This window comes from Mirounga angustirostris, unplaced genomic scaffold, assembly GCF_029215605.1.
Source record: "Mirounga angustirostris isolate CCGP_5_RB_7025 unplaced genomic scaffold, mMirAng1.0.hap1 SCAF_9, whole genome shotgun sequence".
Classification (NCBI taxonomy): Eukaryota; Metazoa; Chordata; class Mammalia; order Carnivora; family Phocidae; genus Mirounga; species Mirounga angustirostris.
In genome coordinates this window covers 111,370,571-111,389,280 of record NW_026991717.1, presented here as the reverse complement: position 1 = coordinate 111,389,280, position 18,710 = coordinate 111,370,571, and the positions used below count along the sequence as shown (strand labels likewise).

Here is an 18,710-nt window from a genome sequence, read left to right as displayed (position 1 = left end):
GGGATATGGGGATATTCTCTCCAGAGACAAGGGCAAAAACAACTTTTCTCTGCCTGTACAGGTAGGTTTTCGGATGACACAGATTCTGGCCAGGGGAGCACCTTGGGCTCCCAACCTAACAGTCTGTGGAATAGGAAGGCACCCACCAGAGGGGCTCTTTCCCCACCATCCAAACCCTGAAGCCTGGAGGTATCCCAGGAGGGGCTCAGTCGGCTCAGTGGGGAGGCCATCACCTTGATGCTCCCCTGCAGGCAGTGTTCCAGGTCTCTGCCGGAAGGATCGTCTGTGAAGAGGGCAAAGCCAGAGTGGGAGGACTTCCTCATGCCGGTCTCTTGGTTCAGATGCTGGAGGAACTCATCAACTGTGGAGGAGCCATCAAAACCGACCACCTGCACGGGAGAGGGGTTAGTCCCAGAGGAAACTTCCGGAGAGGAGCTCGTTAGGGCTAGTGGAGGACTGTGAGTCTGGAAGGTGGGAAGGCTTGGCTGCAAGGAGCAAGGGCAAATGCAAAAGCCGAAGGAAGCTGGTTTCCCTGGTCACGTGCAGAGGGTGCATGCTTCAGGGACAAGCCCGCCCGCTGTAAGCTGGCGTCAGCAGCTCTGCTGCCCCTTTGCCGCCACGCTTTTGGAGGCCTTTGGTCCCGCCACTTTCTCGGTCAATGTCTCAGCTTCCCTGTTCACGCAGTGGCTTCGAAAGATCTACGTCCCAGGTGCCAAACAGTGAAGCACTTTTGCAATTCAAGCTCCTTTCTCCCTCCACACGAAGTTCATGGTCCCACCCCCACCTCCAAATCCCAGGCCCACCCTTCTGCTGGTCTGCCTATTAAGAAGCTGCCAAGCTGGGCGCCTGGGTGGCTCAGTCGGTTAAGCGACTGCCTTCGGCTCAGGCCATGATCCTGCAGTCCCTGGATCGAGTCCCGCATTGGGCTCCCTGCTCAGCCGGGAGTCTGCTTCTCCCTCTGACCCTCCTCCCTCCCATGCTCTGTCTCTCATTCTCTCTCGCAAATAAATAAATAAAAAATCTAAAAAAAAAAAAAAAGAAGCTGCCAAGCCTAAGGAGGTTTAGCACCCACCTGGCCCAAAGGTGTTCTCTGGGCTAGGGATAGGAGAGGACCAAGGACAGGGAAGCCAGCGCGGCCTCCTCACCTGGTAAGTCCCATTGGCGAAATGCACGGGGATGCTGAAGGGTGAGGAGTGGTGGAAGGGGTTGCGCAGCAGGATGGACACCACTTCCATGCGGGACGGCCTGGCCTCCCGCTCCCCAGTCTGCAGCGTCCGCTCCACAGCCCGTTGGCAGTAGGCGGCATACTGGCCAGTTTCATTTCTAAAGAGACAGGGGGAAGAAAGAAGATCCCAGAGAATCCACTCAGCCCTGCTACCTTGACCCCTTGGCCGCTGACCCTGACCCAGCCGAGACCCCATCTGCAGCGGGGCCGGTGGTGAGAAAAGCCCCGAATGCTCCCTGGTCTGCAGTGTTCATCTGTCTTTCAGGGTCTATCTGCTGCAAGTGGCTCACACAGATATTTTCTCCAGAAGCCAGAAGAACGGGGCCACAGACCATGAAAATGTGGGGATGATCTGGGGACACCCACAAAGCATGCATGCGTACACGGACTGTTGTGCAGAGCCACCCAGGCATGGCCAGACTCCACGTGCCCACTCCGGTACACAGCGACGAGCGAAGTCTCCGTGACCGCCGTGCCAGCCTCAGGGGCAGGGTGGCCTGGTCCCTCCCAGTCTGGCCCCCCCCGCCCCCGGGGCCCTCTTCCCCATGCACGGGCAGCGGGAAAGGACGCTCACGCACCTGGGGTCCGCGTGGCGCTGGAGCTGCTGTTTGACGTACCAGAGGAAGTGGTGCTGAGGCAGGAAGAGTGGGGCGCACAGAGCCAGGAGCTGCCAGCACTGTGGGAGCACAGGCAGCATGGGGCGGGTGCTGGCTCTGCAGCCCGCACAGCCCTGAGCTACCGAGCCCGCAGCACTCTCCAAACCAGGGCTCCCCCCCCAACCCTCTGTGGCCGCCAGGATGGCCAACCTGGTCACGCTTCGTCCATCACACGATCCGACCAGGCACAGCCGTACGGAGGCAGCCCACGGGCTACCGCGCTTAGAGCGTGCCTGCCCAGCCCCCTCCGTCCACCTTCCTGCCCCCCCACCCCCCTGCAGTCCCCCCCGTGGCTCCAGTCGGCTGCTTGCCCCGGGGCTGCTCACCTGTATGAGAGAGCACTTCTGAGGCGGGCGGCAGCTGGTCTGCTTCATGAGCTGGCAGTAGATCTCGCTCTGCAGCTCGGGGTGAACCAGGCAGACCTGCAGGGCCGTCTGGGCCAGAGACACGTGGTAGTCCACCGAGGCTGCTTCCACGGGCACGTTGATGAAGAGCTGGCAGGACTGGCCGGGCAAGGATGGTGGGCACGGGCAGACCCACAGCCCCTCGGTTAGTGTCCTTGGTGACAGTGGGCAGACCGGGCCTCTGTCCCCCCAGGGCCGTCCCCCCAGGGCCGCTCTGGTTCACCTTCTAAGAGGGAGGACTGCCACTGCCTGAGGGCGTCTGTGCCCGCTCCTTTGGGATAAGCATCCTGCCTTCTTTAAACGTGTCCGTTACATAAGCAAGACATCCATTTTTTTAAGAGAATATTCAGATGGACACAAAGTGGGTCAGACTCTCTCAGGTTCAGAAGCAACCTAAACCTGGCCCTTCCTGCTGTTCACTCCAGGAGGAGGGGAGTGCCTCAAAGGGAGTCTCATTGGCTCTTCCCCAGGAAGCCGTGAACGCCTCCCCGCCGTAACAGGCCGCGGCGAGGACATGGGGGGACTCTTTCCCTTCCACTCAGATCCCTCTGTGAGCTACCCCTACCCGCACGGGTTCCAGCCCGGCATCCCATGGTGGGCAAACTGCTCCAGGGAGAGCCTGGCCCACAGAGAGGGGGCACCTGCTGGTGGGCCTGCGCTCCGTTTCCATTTTACCTTGAAGAGCTTGAGAGCCTCCGTCTGCAGGGCCTCCGAGGGCAGGGTGGTGAGAGAGCTGTACAGCCCGTCCTTGCTGTAACACAGCATGGGGTGCCTCCAGAGAGGGGAATCTGCCCGAACCACAGCACCGAGAGCGGAAGCGGTTACTGCTGGTGAGGGCACTTGCCTCCTACCCCCACCCCCTCCTGGATCTGTGAGGAAGACAAGGACGGACTGTCCGGGCACAGAGTGGCGCTGGGTTTATACCCACAGAGGGTGGGGCACGCAGGGCACCCCTGCCTCTAGCATGCTCACAAGCGTGGCTCACAGGAAGTGGCTACTGCTTTGCTTGCAGGGCAGCAACAGGGGTGAGTACGTGTGCTGTGGGTATCTGAGCACAAGCGTGTGTGCGCAGGGCGGTCCCTCCCTGCGGGGTCGGGTCTGGATGGAGAGCGCACATCAGCCTGACGTCGGCAAGTCTCGGGGGCGCAGGGAAGGGGTGTGTGGCGTGTGCCGTTAGTTCCTCGGGGTCCTGAGGATCAGGAGCTAACACCCCACGCTTGGGATAGTCTAATCCCAATGAAGGCTTCGTTCATGAGTTAAACTCTTACAATGCGCCAGCTACCTTCTTTCCTCAACCCTTGGCCCAGCCGGCAAACCCAGAGTGAGCGAAGTAAAACATTGACCTGGGTCACTGGAAAGTCTGTTCCCAAATCAACTCCCCCAGATACAGCCTGGTCACCTCAGTATCTTCACCAGAAACAGGGGCTCTGGAGCTCGGATGGGAATGTCCTTCTATGGCTTAGACGGTTTTAAAACAGCTTCGGGGTACAGAAATGCTTTCTTTGGGTTTCTGACCAACCATCACCCAGCCACCACCCTCCAACCCATGCAGGGATGGCCCCCCTTGCCTTACCTGGGTCTCCCTCCCCGTCCATCAGTTTTCCAATGAGCTGCTCATAGGTAGTGCCGACCCGAGCACTGCTGCCCCCTGCAGCCACGGTGAGGTGGTACAGCCACGTGTCCTAGAAGGGGATGGAAGCCATCTGCGGAGACTGGAGTGGGAAAAATGGAGACGAGGGCTCCGGAGAAGTTTCCTTGAAGGGGCCAAGCCCAGGGTGAGCCTAGGCTAGTCTGGTTGGCACAAGTCAAGGCCACCAGTCTCTAAGAGGAAAGACTTGCGATCAGGCAACACGAACCCAAGTTTCTAAGCTTGAGGCACTATCTCATGGTCCCAGTGGAGAGACACTGGTCCCTGGGAGGGAATTCACTATAAGGAATAGTCCCAATCAGGGAATGCTAGTTGCCAAAATGTCCAGGAAGGAAAGAAACTTGAATCTGGGGAGGTTGGGAAAGAGAGAAGGGAAGATGGGAATCACAGGACAGAGCTAGGCCATGGAGGCCCAGCCCCCTCGCTTACCATTTCATGCTTGGTGCCAATGAGGAGGTAGGTGGGGCTGTGCTCTGGGGGGTGGATCGCCAGGGTGCGGTGGGAGGAGAGCAACCGCCGGCTTCCTCCAGCCTCGTAGTCCTCGTCTGAGTCACAGGATCGATCTACTTCCTCTATGCGCGCGTCCCGCACAGGCAGATGGCCCAGGGGTCGCTGTGGACAGGAGCGTTCCATGAATGGGAGAGCCAGCAGCGAGCAGGGCAGCCTCCTCTCTCTGAACCCTCAGGCCCTGTTGGGCTGGGAATCATGGATGTGGTCGGGTCATGGAATGAGGGGGGTTAACTACAGCTCCCTGGCTGAGGCTTGCCTGGAGAAGCACAGACAGACCCTACGGGTAGAATCTGTGGGCCATGCACACTGGCCATTCAGGCTACAGGGACCCAGCCAGCTCTGTACATTTGTGGTGGCATGAGGTGGGGTCAACAGAAAAGCTGGGGCCTTCCATCAAGGACATGGAGCCACAGGAATGTGGTCTAGGGAAAGCAGAGAGTGGGTGCTGTCAGGAAGCCAGGAAGTACCTTGTCCTCATGACTTCGATAGTAGTAGAAGGTTCTCCCAACAAGAGCACACCAGACCAGCTTGGAATGGCCATGTTTTACCTATAAGACAGAAATTAAGACCAAGTGATTAGAACCAGGTAATCCCAGAAGTAAATCCAGGACTGCCAAAGAGAAGCCAGAGGAAGGCAGGTCTCAGAACCCCTGGTCAAACTCAGGTCCTTAGTGGAGATGCCACCCAGGTGCCCTACTAACAGGACCGGCCCTTTCACATGGAGGGTCCGTGGCGTGTACCCTGTGACACCCCATCCATCCTTGCACCACACGCCATTAAAAGATTAACCAGGCCAATCAGATGTCCTGTCCCAGGAATACGGACACAGCTGTAAGGATGCTGAGGAGGGGGGGCAAGGCCATGCATGGGGGGCTAAAGCCCCCGGACAAACGTAAATCACGAGGGCACAGCAGGTGCACAAAAGGGGAGGAGACTGACTCAAGCACAGACTGAAAGTGGAGGCAGAGAGAGAGCCAAGAGCACCGAGCTCGCTCATACAAGTGGCTTTGCTTCCTCATGGCATTCTGGCCTAGTTCATGTGCTTCCTTGTTTACTTCCCTTTTCTTGAGGATAACAAGTACTTCTCTGCTCCTTATAGCCAGAAGAGTCCTAACTCAAACACCTTTAGGGCAGGCCTGGCATCTGACGTCTTTGAGTGGCCACACCTGCCTCGCCTACCTCACGGCTTCCCACTATTCATACTGAGGCACGGTGGGCGCAGGTGGGGGTGGGCAGCAACTCCTAATAACTCCTAATAACTCCTAATAACCTCAAAATAGGTCCTTTCCCTCCTGTCCTGACAACAGCTGTGGTGCTCACAACCCTGATCTCTGTGTTCACTCACTGACACTCTGAGTGGTCAGACCGTGTTTGAGGCCCATCCGCCAATCCCATGAGCCAAGTCCTGCAGACGGGCTGTAAGGAGGGCCGCACTCGGGCGCCTAGGGCTCCCCAGCCTCTCGGGGGGCCCGCGGTCCTCCTCGCCAGCCCCTCTCCCACCTTGGTCGGCCAGCCTAGGGCTCCCCAGCCTCTCGGGAGGCCCGCGGTCCTCCTCGCCAGCCCCTCTCCCACCTTGGTCGGCCAGCCTAGGGCTCCCCAGCCTCTCGGGAGGCCCGCGGTCCTCCTCGCCAGCCCCTCTCCCACCTTGGTCGGCCAGCCTAGGGCTCCCCAGCCTCTCGGGAAGCCCGCGGTCCTCCTCGCCAGCCCCTCTCCCACCTTGGTCGGCCAGCCTAGGGCTCCCCAGCCTCTCGGGAAGCCCGCGGTCCTCCTCGCCAGCCCCTCTCCCACCTTGGTCGGCCAGCCTAGGGCTCCCCAGCCTCTCGGGGGGCCCGCGGTCCTCCTCGCCAGCCCCTCTCCCACCTTGGTCGGCCAGCCTAGGGCTCCCCAGCCTCTCGGGAGGCCCGCGGTCCTCCTCGCCAGCCCCTCTCCCACCTTGGTCGGCCAGCCTAGGGCTCCCCAGCCTCTCGGGGGGCCCGCGGTCCTCCTCGCCAGCCCCTCTCCTACCTTGGTCAGCTAGCCTAGGGCTCCCCAGCCTCTCAGGAGGCCCGCGGTCCTCCTCACCAGCCCCTCTCCCACCTTGGCCGGCCAGGCTAGGGCTCCCCAGCCTCTCGGGGGGCCCGCGGTCCTCCTCGCCAGCCCCTCTCCTACCTTGGTCAGCCAGCCTTTCACAGTGGGTTTGGTGCCATCCCGCGGCGGGGCTGGAGGCCCCACGGCCTGGACCTTCAGCAGGCTCTGCAGTACTCGGATCCACTCCTCCAGCAGGCCCGGTGAGTCCGCCGTCAGGTAATAGGTTTTCTGCTCAGAGATAAGCTGTGGAGGAGGGATTGGAGGCGGGGGCGGGGAGATGGCAGGATGGCATGCCAGGGACCGGGCTCTGAGGTGGCACAGATCCCTGAACCCACTGGGCCTTCCTTCTTCCCACCCTGGGACTCCCTCCCTTCTTTCCCTTGTTCTCTTCTCCCCGTCTCTGCTACCTTCACTCTGTCTCACACATTCAGTCTCTTCTTCCCTCCTCGTACTCACAAATTAGAGTCACGTCCACACGTCTCTAACACATGCTCATTTTGCCCCAGCTTTGCTTCCATCCTAGTCCTATCCAAACCCAGCACCTCTTTGTCCAAACTGCTGGCTGGTAAGAGCCTGCCCACCTGGAATGTCTGTGCACCTTCCCCTCGAACAATTTGGCAACGGGAATTCAGTTCCACTTGACCCTGAGGTTTCCGGATGACATCACTCTGTAAAGACAAGAATGGGGAGGAACACGGTAGGAGCCTTCCCAGAGCACATCATTCTCCCTCAGATCTTAATCCAGGCCACAGGCGAAGGGGAAAGTGATGCCCAAGCTTTCCTGGGCTATGGTATGATGGGTAACTTGTTCTGGATCCTAGTTCTAGCTAAATGGAGCAACGATTAGAGACATGGGTCTGACCCAGGCCTCAAAAAGTACAGATTGAGCCTTTAACATTGGATCAGAAGCCACCATGTTATTACTGAGCTATAAAGCCTTTAAATTCTTTCTACTACATCCTTTACACCAAGTGTGGCAAATAAGTGGCATACACATCACCATTCCCCTTCCCAGTGTGCCCGCACACCTTACTTATCAGCCAGAGCATGCCCACTCACTGAGTGATACGGGCCCGGAATCCAGACACATGGCCTTTTCGCTTTCTTTATACCATGAATGTTGGTTCCCCAAGGAGGTCCTGCCAAACTAGATCTCAACATCCAAGGCTCCCTAATTCCAAACTGTACAGGAAGGAGGTGGAGGAGGTGATGGGCTCTCTGTTAGAACAACCCAGATGATGTGAGGACAACCTGGGAACAATTCTTTTACGGGACCAGGAATTCAAAGAAGTCAACTTCTGAAGTAAGAAGGAATCACCAAGCCAACTCATCTAGAACTGCCTTTCCCTGCTCTGTGCCTGATTTCACTCCAAGAACCAGTGACCAGCCTCATGGTCCCATGTGAGGCTCAAAGCCCCCGGTGCCCAGCCAGGCCGCCTCTCCCCACCTGCCAGACCTCTGCCCTCTGGCCGTGGGCCCCACCGACCCTTCTTCTAGCCCCTCCTGCACAGTTCTGAGTTTGGGCTGGGGTCCTTTTGACTACTGTCCTGGGGGAGGAGGGTCTCACCGGGGACTTGTAGTACATAATCTGTCCCTGTCTCAGGACAAACCAGCGCCTCTTCCACGTCTTCACCCGGCTCCCCAGTTTTAGCAGGTAGCCTGACTTCTCCAATGACTCCTGCAGGGGTGAGAGAGTACGGGGCGGGGAGGGAGAGGAGTGGACAGAAAGGGGGAATCACTTGGGGTTTGTAGACGTCATACAAGCCAAAATGGCCCCGTTGAGTTACTGCTTTGTTGTCAATTAAAAACAAATTCTTGAGAAGCTACTAGATGTATTTTCAGGGCACCATGCCCTGCTAAGGGTTCAGAAAGAACTAGCATAAAGCAAGGTGGCCCCGTCAGGGGCTGCATGAGGGAGAGGCTGGTCAGGGAGGGCGTCCCGAAGAGCCAGACCAAAATGGCCTTGGAAGGAAAAGTCAGCTTCCCTTCAAAGCCACGCCAAGGGGAGGAAAAGGCCATGGTAGGCAGCAGGAAGGGAGGGGGAGGTTTGGGGACAAAGGGACACATCAGCCAGGCTGGGGCAGAGGGCTGGGGAATGAGGGATGTGGGTTTGCAGCACGGCTCTGAGCCTCGGGCTTCTTATCCAGAAAATGGGGTCCTCATCCTGAGAGGATGGTGAGGACGCGTGAGACAAGGCATGAAGAGTACTGAGCACGGTGCGTGGTACTCTGTAAGAACCCCGTAAATGTCTGCTCTCAGCATTCCAGGGTGAGAACACATGGAAACGTGTGGGGCTGGTGGGCCGCCATGGGAAAGCCCACTGGCTACTCCCGGTTTGATGAGGAGCTCACTGGGTGCCCTCTCCTTCCTCACAGGGTCTGTGTGTACCAGACTTGGGACCTGCCCGTCCCCCAGCCCACTCCCTGGCGCCTCGCACCTGTCATGGCCCCCCTGCCCCCGCCTTCACCATGCCCCAGGACCCCTCGTCTCAGGCTGAGGGCTCCAGGCAGGCAGCCTCTGCTGGAGGCCGGCTCGCATCCTGCCTGGCTCACCCCGCCCAGGCCGGGCCACTCGGCGGAGTAGGACGAGGTCCGCTGCAGTTTGTGCTCTGGCTCGGAGTAGTCGCTGTCCAGCGAGCAGGCATCCGGGGGGATGGCGTAGTCACCTTCCGAGCTCAGCGAGGACATGGAGACGCCTGCCAAGGGAGGAGGAGTCAAGGCCTGGGTCCCAGACCTCCCCAGCTTACACAGCCTAGGAGCTGCAGGAGCCTTCCTCACCGACCCCGGGACCTCTGAGTCTGGAGCTGAGGGTCATGGGCAGAGATTAAGCAGGGGGCCCTGGATAAGCCCGCCCATGGGAGGAGGAGAGGGGCTGCTTGCTGCCCTGCACCTTCCTGCTCCCTCCCCTGTACCTCTCTTGATGGCCCGGGGGCTGCCCAGTCCGCTGGTCTTCCTGGACTCAGAGCAGGGGACCGAAGTTCGGAAACTCGCCTGAGAGCTGCGGTCATCATCGGACCCAGAGGATTCGTCCACAAAAGGCACGGTGCTGATCTGCGTGGCTCTCTGCAAGACAGGCGCCCTCCCCCACTGCAGCTCACCTTGCAGAACATGGCCCTTCCTGTGGGCACTGGTACTCCTGCTCCTGGGGCCCGGGGTGTGGCCAACATGGCCTGTCGGGGCACATGGGTGCCATCATCTGCCTGGGACACTCCAGACAACTGTTCTGTCTCCACCTTACTCTCGTGTCCTCACCTCCATCCTTCTCCTTAGGCCTCCCGCCCCCCACACGCCATCCTCTCTGGTCCCCAAAGGACCTGCCCCATCCAGGCCCAGTACGCGGCTGCTGTGACCCTTCCTCCTGCCACTAGGGGGCCAGAATGCCCTGCGGGCCAAGCCCGAGACAGGCGCTTTAAACGTAGTATGCCCATAAGGAAACAGGCCATCTCAGTTGGCAAACATTTAAAAAGACTACCTCAACAGTTGGTTAAAGTGTGGGGGAAAAGATACTCTGTAGCGTGATAAAGGCTTTTAGAAGGTAACGGCACTACCTGCCAAAATTTACGACATGACTATTATTCGCCCATAAATTTCCCCTCTAGAACTCTGTCCTCTGGAAATACACATACATGATACTTAAGTGCACAGAGATGTGTTTGCGCAATGATGTTCATCACAACACTGACTGTAGAGAAAAACAGAGATAGGACCTAAACTGTCCATCAGTGGAGGGCGGGTTAAGGTAGTTATGGGGCATCCACACCAACGGGTCCCGGACGGCCCTATAAGAGGAAGCGGAGCTGTGCACGGAGGTGCGGCCGGGAGATCGGGCTCATGGTCGTGCGAACAAGCAAGGGGCGGAAGGACATGTATGTTATGATCCTCGTTGGGCATGAGCACGGGTGTGTGCGTGCGTGCGTGTTTGTGCGTGTGCGTGAGAGAGAGACAGGAACACGGACACGGACACAGACAGTATCTGTCAGTACACTGGTAAATGCATGAGAGAGCCTCACAGAATAAACACCAAACCATGAATGACAGTTGCCTCCGGGGTTAGAAATTAGGGAAAAGCAATGTGAAAGAAAATTTCACTTTTGGCTCTTTGATTCTTCTATAAAAAGTTTTACAAAGTATTAACTGTTTTGGCCGCAAAAACCAGTAACAAAAGGAGACAAAAATATGTATGCAAACGTTATGTTGCAGTTACAGCTGATTTTTGTTAAAAAATAGAGATATGTAACTAATGTAATATCGTGTGCCAACTAATACCCAAAGAAAAATACGCAGAGATATTATGAGAGTATACATGGGAATATGTGTTTGAACACGTATGAAATACTCTGGAAGGAGTCCTCCCAGGACAGACATGTAAAAAGATGGGGAAGACAGGTGAAGCAGGGGTAGGTCTAACATTTAACTTTTCACTTTGCCCACGATCATATGGATCCAAATTTTTGTAAACATACAATTTTTATAATAAAAATCTAATAAATACTAAAAATAAAATGACATATAAATGGTAGCTGAGCTCCCTGCCCAGAGTCCTGTGTGTGCAGAAGCCTGACCCTAGAGCCCCACTGGAGCCACTACATGGACAAGGGGCCTCCTGGATGGAACACCCCCACCACAGACAGCAGCTTCTTACCCCCTTCAGGGCTGTGTAGACAGGCACGGTGACATTCTTGTAGACAAGGCCAGAGAAAGGCCCAGGGGACGCAAGGGCAGGAGGGCTTGAAGCTGGAGGGGGTGGGGAAGAGGGATGAGATTAACTCAGGTGCCATAACTCACTCAGGGGCCTGTGGGAGGCAGAGACCTGGGCACACTGAGGAGATCCACGCAGATAGTGTTCCCTGAAAGAGCACTCCAGGTGACAGGTGGGGTGGCTGTCCTTAGGATGGGGGCCAGGGACTTCTTCTGTCCCACTCTTGCGAAGGTGAATTACGAACCGTGAGACTCTGGAGCTCACATCACAGGGGATTCAGTGGCGGGCCAGCTGACTCAGAAGCCAGAGGGTAGGGATGCGGTTCCTTCAGGGAGCTCATCTAAATCAAGGCACTGGGGAGCTCTCCCACCCCCAGTACTGGGCACTACAGACTGGAAGCCAGTGCAGGTGGGAGGCTGAGCTGGAGGGCCCCGCCTCTAAGGTCCCTTCCAGCTCTGTAATTGGCTACAATCCTGTTAAAGGCCACGCCCACCCTGTAAGTGATGAGCGAAACATGCACAGCTTCCTTTTCCCTCCTAGGTAGCCCGGCTGCGTGATTTCACTGAACTCACCTGTTGGGGGAGGGAACGGGGTGCTGAGTGACACTGGCCCTGGGTGTTGCTAAGAGTCTTCTCCCTGCATGCCCACCCTGTCCAGCATGTGGGGCTCACTTGGGACTCACCGCAACAGGAGGCATTAGTTCTGGGAGATGCATCTGAGAGCCTCATGCCAGCCATGGCCACAGCATAGATCCGGCTCTCCTGGAATGGAAGGTCCCAGAGGGTCAGAGCGCAGCACAGAGCCTAGCCCAGCCTCTCCTCAGTGTGGAGGGAGAAGGATGGCTGTGGACGCAGGTCCACATCCAGCCTTGGCCAATTACTGCTGGAGTAATCCTAGGCAAGTTACATCTGAGTGTCCTTTTCCTCAGCGCTAACGTAGGGGTAATGCTCACCTGTCAGTAAACATCTGACACCTGGAACATAATCAGCATCCAACAGACAGGCATTCCTTCGCTTGCCTCCACCCTTCCGTTGGGGCAAGGAAGTTCAAGAGGAGGGGGTCAGTGACCTGTTTCTCTGAATCGTACCCATTTTAGAGGCCCTGGGTCTCAGGCTCTCACCCCTCAAAGCTGGGGTGCTGATAATAAGGAAGTGGGAGCCCCGTGGCAAGGGCATGCCCTTTTGTAAACCTGTTGTTTGGAAACTGGGACACAGTTTTTTCCTACAGTAACAACATGATGTTCATGGTTAGGCCCAACCTGCAAAGCCTGCCTAAGCTCACCCAGGACCCTATACCCTGCTGTAGAAGACACATGGACGAGAACCCCATCCTCAACTCCTCCCTGACCCCTTGGGATTCCTGGGTCTGAAGCAGGCCCACAGGCCTAGGGAGCTTTTCTAATGGGTTTGATCAAACAACCCAGAGGCCCCGCAGGTACTTTTCCCATCTCTTTTCTCCACTCAAAGTAAAGGGGAAAAAAAGACCCCCTCAGGGGACAGGGGAGTCGCAAGGACTAGGGCAGGTGGGTCTGGTTGGCTCAGGGAGGCAGTGGGGCTGGGGGGGTGCTGGAAGGGCTGTGGGGTGCTACTGGGGTGTCCCCCAGAAGGGAGCAGCAGCTCTGGGTACGTGGGGGAAGGAGGGCTGGGTGGGACCTCCCCTGAGCTGAGCGGAATGGTGGGAGGTAAGAGATAGAGGAGCAGCGAGGAAGGGGGTCCCAGGAGGGGATTATTCCTGCTAGTGCTGATCATGGAATTCAACCACGGTCAGGCCTCTAACTTCACAGAGGACATGCAAGTGAAGCCTGAGGGATTTAGGCAAAACAGACGTGGGAGTGTTTCACAAAAGTTATCCACTGCCCAACTCACAAGGTTGCTTTGAGGATCACCCGAAAAAGGGCTCTGCACGCTCTGAACTGGCAGATCAGTATACCTGACTCCCTCTGACTGAGAAATGTCCTTCTCTCCTTTCCCAGTCTTGATTTCCCCTCAGATGGTCCCACCTGAGAAGAGAGGGTGGGCACCTATCGGAGTTTTTTTTTAGGAGCAAGTTGCAATGAGGATTGTGAACAGGAGACAACTCCCCCTTAGCTGGTATGGCCGATTGCTGGGTCCCGGGCCCCAGCTGAGAGCAGGGAGGGGCTGTGGGAAGACCCGACACCCTTCACACCTTCACCCCCACGGCTCAGCCGATGTCCCATAGGAAAAGTGTCGTCCGAAGCATCTTCTGTATTTATTCACTCCCTTTTCCCCTGGGTCTCTCTCCCCCTCCCCTCAACCCACACTCAACACGTACAGGCAGAACACAAGAACTCCTCGGAGGCATCATGGTGGACGGCTCTATTTTGGCCAAATGGCAGAAGTGAGCAGCACTTTTCTCCGGTACCACCTGCTGAGGCCTCCTGTCACATCCCTCACCCGAATGCTCCCTCACTGCCCACCTCTGCTTTAGGATTCGAGAGCGTTTGCAGTTACAACAATGAAAGAGAAGAGGGATGGTTCTGACGGTGGTCCAGCCTGGCCCGGCCCTTCCCTCCTTGCCGACATCCGCTCCACTGCTGCCCCGCCTGCCCCTTCGCTCCTTCTCTGCCCGCTGCCCCTCCACCTCACCCTTGATCTCTGGGAGGCAGCATCTCATGTGGCGTTCCCCTGACCCCAGAGCTTCAGGGACAGGGCAGCAGCAGCATAAGGCCTGAGGACCGGCCCGGGGAGACCTGCTAGGCCTCCCCCCTGCGGCCCCGCTCCCAGGCGTGGCTGTGTCTCCGGCCATCGGGCCCCCTTACGGCCATCAGGGCTGGTCAGCAAGCACTGCTAAGACATGGCCCATGTGCTTGTAGCGCTGAGGCTCCCCGGGCCGCCAGCATTACAAACGGAGCCCCTGGCAAGGTGCTGCTGAAAAGGCAGGTCTCCTGGGCAGCAGTGAAAATGAAAGGCGGTGTCGCCCTGAAGTACGGCCCCCAAGGACGCCCTCCCTGTGCTGCCAGGAGCCGGACACTCAGAGGTCTCCCACCATAGCAGCACCCGGGGGTCTGAGCACGAGGAAGAAGGGACATCTGCTCTCTGATGTCCCCCAAGAGGCAGTGCAGCCAGAAGGCTGGAGCCGGGTCTGGGGGCGGCGAGGCCCACCTCGAAAGCCCAGCCCCTCACGAGCTGCTCCATGGCCGCCGGCAAGGACGCAAGTCTGTGGAGACAGCACCTCTCGGCTCGCACAGACGCGGGGTCCTGCGCTCGTGCCGGGCCCTGAGCTACCCGTTCCACGCCCCGAATCTTGTCTCACCCTCCACACTGACCTGTGCAGCCTTATCCAGGTCCACCCACCCCCCAGTATCACGGAAAATGCCAAACAGACACAAAAGCGGAATGAAGAGAATAAAGAATGACCTCGCGTAGCCATCACCGGGCTCTGGCCTTGTTTCCTCGGTGTCCCCAACCCCAGATCCCTGATTCTGAGGCAGTGCCACTGGCCATCGTGTCCTTTGTCCAGTATTACAATAAGGAGGCGAAGGCTTGCAGGTAATGACAGCCAGCCCTTTCTGATTCTGTGAACCACGGCCGCAGGCACTCCCTGCCTGCTCGCTCGCTCCATCCTCGCAATGACCCGATAAAATACTGTCATCCCCAAGTCACGGATGGGGAACCGGGGCTCACAGGTGGAGTAACATGCTCAGGGTCACACAATCAGCAGTTGGACCCCAGTGGTTTGATTCGGAGACCTGAGCTCCGTACCAGCGCACCGCACAACCTCAGAGTCCAGAAGATTAGATGAGAAAATGTGCACCAAGCGCCCAGCTTGGTAGGTGGCGCACGCTCACGAAAGGGGAGCCAGCCACCGTGCAATCACTCCAAGTCACTGCCAGTCGGCCACGCGGCCCAGAGCCTCCTGGCGCGCTCCGTGTGAGTCTGTGCTCCCTGAGCCGCTCTGCCCCCTGCCCCCTCGCCCAGCAAACAAACTGCCTCTTACCCAGGATGGAAACCGGTGCAGGGGGGGCGTGGGGGGTTTGTTGCCCAAATCCACTTCCTCCAGCTCAGCTCTGGGGGCCTCCGGGCTCTCTCTCTCCTCCTTCTTCCCCGCTGGGGCTTGCTCCTCCATCTCCACGTTCTCTCCTTCCTCCCGGAGCTCGGCTCGGGCCTCGGCCTCAGGAAGGCTGGAGGGGTGGAGGGCTGAGAGGGTCCCAATCTCGATGCTCACCACGTGGTTGAAGCGCTCAGGGCCCACCTGGGGCTGGCTGTAGTGCCGCTTGACCAGCTGGATGCTGTCCCGGGGGGTGTTGGGGACCCGCACCTTTGGGAGCGTGAGGCTGCAGCCCGGGCTACCTTCCCTGGCAGAGTTCTTCGTCCCAGGGAGTGTCCCTCCCTGAGCAGTGACCAGGCCCTCCCCCCAGGAAGCCGAACCATGTCTGTGGGTGCGAGGCTTCATGCACAACCGGCGGGCAGAGCCCTCCCTTCCCAGATGAGGTGGAAGGGTCTTGGCCTCTATTTCCCCAGGATGGACCACGATGGAACTAGAATCCTCCAGGGAAATTCCTTCTTTAGGACCAGAGTCCTTGCTCTGCAGAGCACCTGGGGAAGGTGCAGGCAGAGAGGCCTTCAGGGCACCCTGGGCCTGGGGACCACTGTCCTGCCCTACCGGCTGCGCCCCTGGCCCTGAAGGGGCAGAATCCTGCTCTGGGGTTTCCTGGGCGGCCACCAGCAGCTTCCCCGAAGGTGCCATCTGAAGAGCTGTGGTTGGGGGGAAGAACAGGCAGAGTGAGAGCCCCCTCAATTCAGCGCACATCCTGACACGCACGCGCACAGCCTGTTCCGCTTACCTTCTAGAGCATCTTGGAGGGCTCCCACCTGCTCCACCAGGTGCTGATTACTGCTCTTCAGGTGCTGATTCTCCATCTCAAGCTGGGCAAAAAGGAAAATAAAGATTTAGAATACTTAGCCGACAGGTTCGGGCATATAATTCGAAACAAGATTAAAATCATTTTTAAAGATCAAATCTTTGAAAAAGAACACTTGGTGCCCCGGCAATCCAGGGCTGACCCTCCCAGGGAGCCCTGACCTACCCCCTTTCCTTTGTGCTAACCAGTTTCGGTTGGGATAGAATTCCATTTGGCAGCCCTGACACCTTCTCTTCTAAAATACCTTTTTTTTTTTTTTTAACTGTGAACTAGAATTCATACCCAGGAGACTGCATACCACATCGATGAAGAGCTTGGCAAATGACTCCGAAGTGAACGCTCATGTGACCACCACGCAGTTCAAGAAATAGGAATTTGCGGGCACTGCCAACAACCCTGGGCTCGCCCCTTCCCAGTCACACGCTTCTTCCTCCCCCGGAAGGCAACCACTCTTCTAAGTGTACCGGACTCCCTTCCTTGCTTTCCAGGTTTTATCATCCAGGCATGCATCCCCGCACACAGTGGCTCAGTTGTACCCATCTGGGTATAAATGGGATTATACAGTACGTACTTCTGGGTCTGGCTTCTTTAACTCAACACACTGCCTACAACACCCTCGTGCATGGTTGCTGTATTTTCTTCTGAAGGAAATCCAGCCCACTTTTTTGAGCACCTTTCAGCAAATATGGAGGCAGACCAGGTATGAGCTCTGCACCCCAAGAGCTCATAGTCTAGTAGGTGACAGGAGATGGGGAGGCAAAAAGACCCCATAACCCATGCAGGCATGAACCACTTGTGTCGGGATAGAGGAAGAGAAGTGGATGTTCGTTCTTTTCCAAACTTCAATTCCTTTCCCTTTTGTTTAGAAAGAGGTTGCTTTGCTTCTTGTTGCTAGTAGCATGGCAGCTTCTAGCCCCAAGCTTTCCTAAGTGAGGCCATAAAACTAGAGGGGGAAACAGGACGGCGGCTCTCGGGGGCTGGGGGATGAGAGATGGAGAGATCGGGGACTTAGTGAGTCCTGGGCACAGAGCTGCTGTCTGGGGTGACGGAAGTTTTGGAAACAGTGGTGGTGGCTGCACGACATTGTGAATGTACTTAATGCCACTGAATTGTACAGTAAAAATGGGGAAAAGGGTCAATGACACGTGTATTTGACCACCACCACGGAGACCAGTGGAGAAGAACGCAGAGGACGAAGGGCAAGTGCAGAGGGTGGATGCAGGGCGTGTGTGCTCTCAGGGCGAGACTGACGGGGCGCCTCCCCGAACACAAAGCCGATCAGGGGCTCTAGGGCGACAGGAGGAAGGGAAAAGTGAAGCGACGAGTCTCAGTGTTGAAGCTGAGTGAAGGACAAATGGTTAACACAAGGAAGGTCAGTCAAGGCCCCGCAGACAGGAGGAAGAAAAATGCTGGGGGACGGAGGGACCCCCCTCGCATGTCCACTCCAGGCTTCCTAAGATGAGTTTTCCACTTACCTCTGCTAACTTCAGGGTCACCCATTCTTTGATCTTTGCAGCTTTTTCCTGGACAACTTTTGCTTCTTCAGCTCTCATCTGCTTCTGCGAGAAAGGGAAGGCTTAGTTCATCAGAGTGATCACCAGTGGAGTGAATGACTGGAGGCGGGAAACCCTGAGAAGGAATATCAAGCAACTGGGGCGGGGGGCGGATGGAAAAAAAGAAACTCACTTATGAATTTAAAAAAATACGCTTAAAGTGGGAAAAGCCTTCCTCAGCATGATACATACCCCCAAGCCATGAATAAAAAAGACTAATGAATCTAAACCGTCACTATAAATTACTATATGACAAACAAAAGTTCCCCTAAAATCAAAAGACCAACTGGGGGATGATTTACAACACAGATGACTTATATAAATATGGCTAATTTGAAATGAACAAACCAAAAAACACATGCAAAAAGAACATGAACAGGAAGTCAACAGAAAGAGAAATAAAGGGAAAGAAACCCATGAAAAGCTGTTCAACCTAACTGTAATTTTAAAAATGCACATAAAAGTCAGACATTGTTTCCTCTATCAGACCAACCCAATTTAAAAGTTTGATATTATCCCAAATTGTCAAGGCTGTTGACAACAACCCCTCTTCTAGAAACTGGCAAAGCCTTTTTGGGTGGCAATTTGATAATATCTGTCAACGTTTTAGATGTATATACTGCTGACCTGACAAACCCACTAGTTAGGAATCATTAGTTGCAATATTATTTGATTAAGCCAAAGACGCACAACTGGACATAACCTAAGTGTCCACAAATCAGGGCTAGGCTAAATAAACAAAATGAAAGTGGAATGCTGTCCTTTGATACACAAGAAACGTTCACAGGGAATACTGGAAGGACCTTACGGACAACCAGTTGAAGGGGTTTGCAAACTGGCCACCATCCAGCCTTCCACCTGGTTCCTCTCCCCCACCTCCCCCGCCCCGCCCCGCCCCGCCCCACCTCTTTTTATAAAGAAAGCTGTACTGGAACACAGCCATGCCTATTACTTATGTATTGTCTAGGGCTACTTTCCTGATGCAACGGCAGAGCTAAAGAGTTGCCAACAGAGGCCACACGGCCCACAGAGCCGAAAGTATGTCCTCTCTGGCCCTTTACCGAACA

General features: G+C 56.5%; 1 protein-coding gene across 4 annotated transcripts in view; it reads right to left on the bottom strand.

The window, feature by feature from the left end:
* PLEKHH1 (pleckstrin homology, MyTH4 and FERM domain containing H1) overlaps positions 1-18,710 on the bottom strand; it is a 54,566-nt gene that overhangs the window by 14,017 nt on the left and 21,839 nt on the right. For all 4 annotated transcript variants that reach the window (XM_064571202.1, XM_045901062.3, XM_064571203.1 and 1 more), the window contains 18 exons: positions 17,566-17,649; positions 16,013-16,094; positions 15,166-15,923; positions 11,891-11,969; positions 11,152-11,243; positions 9,422-9,572; positions 9,063-9,205; positions 8,078-8,188; positions 7,092-7,178; positions 6,592-6,753; positions 4,911-4,991; positions 4,363-4,545; positions 3,859-3,967; positions 2,961-3,073; positions 2,208-2,384; positions 1,804-1,901; positions 1,146-1,323; positions 234-389 (listed from right to left, as the gene is read on the bottom strand). In XM_064571202.1, coding sequence (XP_064427272.1) covers positions 234-389; positions 1,146-1,323; positions 1,804-1,901; positions 2,208-2,384; positions 2,961-3,073; positions 3,859-3,967; positions 4,363-4,545; positions 4,911-4,991; positions 6,592-6,753; positions 7,092-7,178; positions 8,078-8,188; positions 9,063-9,205; positions 9,422-9,572; positions 11,152-11,243; positions 11,891-11,969; positions 15,166-15,923; positions 16,013-16,094; positions 17,566-17,649 — 2,844 coding nt within the window. The remainder of the gene's footprint in view (positions 1-233; positions 390-1,145; positions 1,324-1,803; positions 1,902-2,207; positions 2,385-2,960; positions 3,074-3,858; positions 3,968-4,362; positions 4,546-4,910; positions 4,992-6,591; positions 6,754-7,091; positions 7,179-8,077; positions 8,189-9,062; positions 9,206-9,421; positions 9,573-11,151; positions 11,244-11,890; positions 11,970-15,165; positions 15,924-16,012; positions 16,095-17,565; positions 17,650-18,710) is intronic.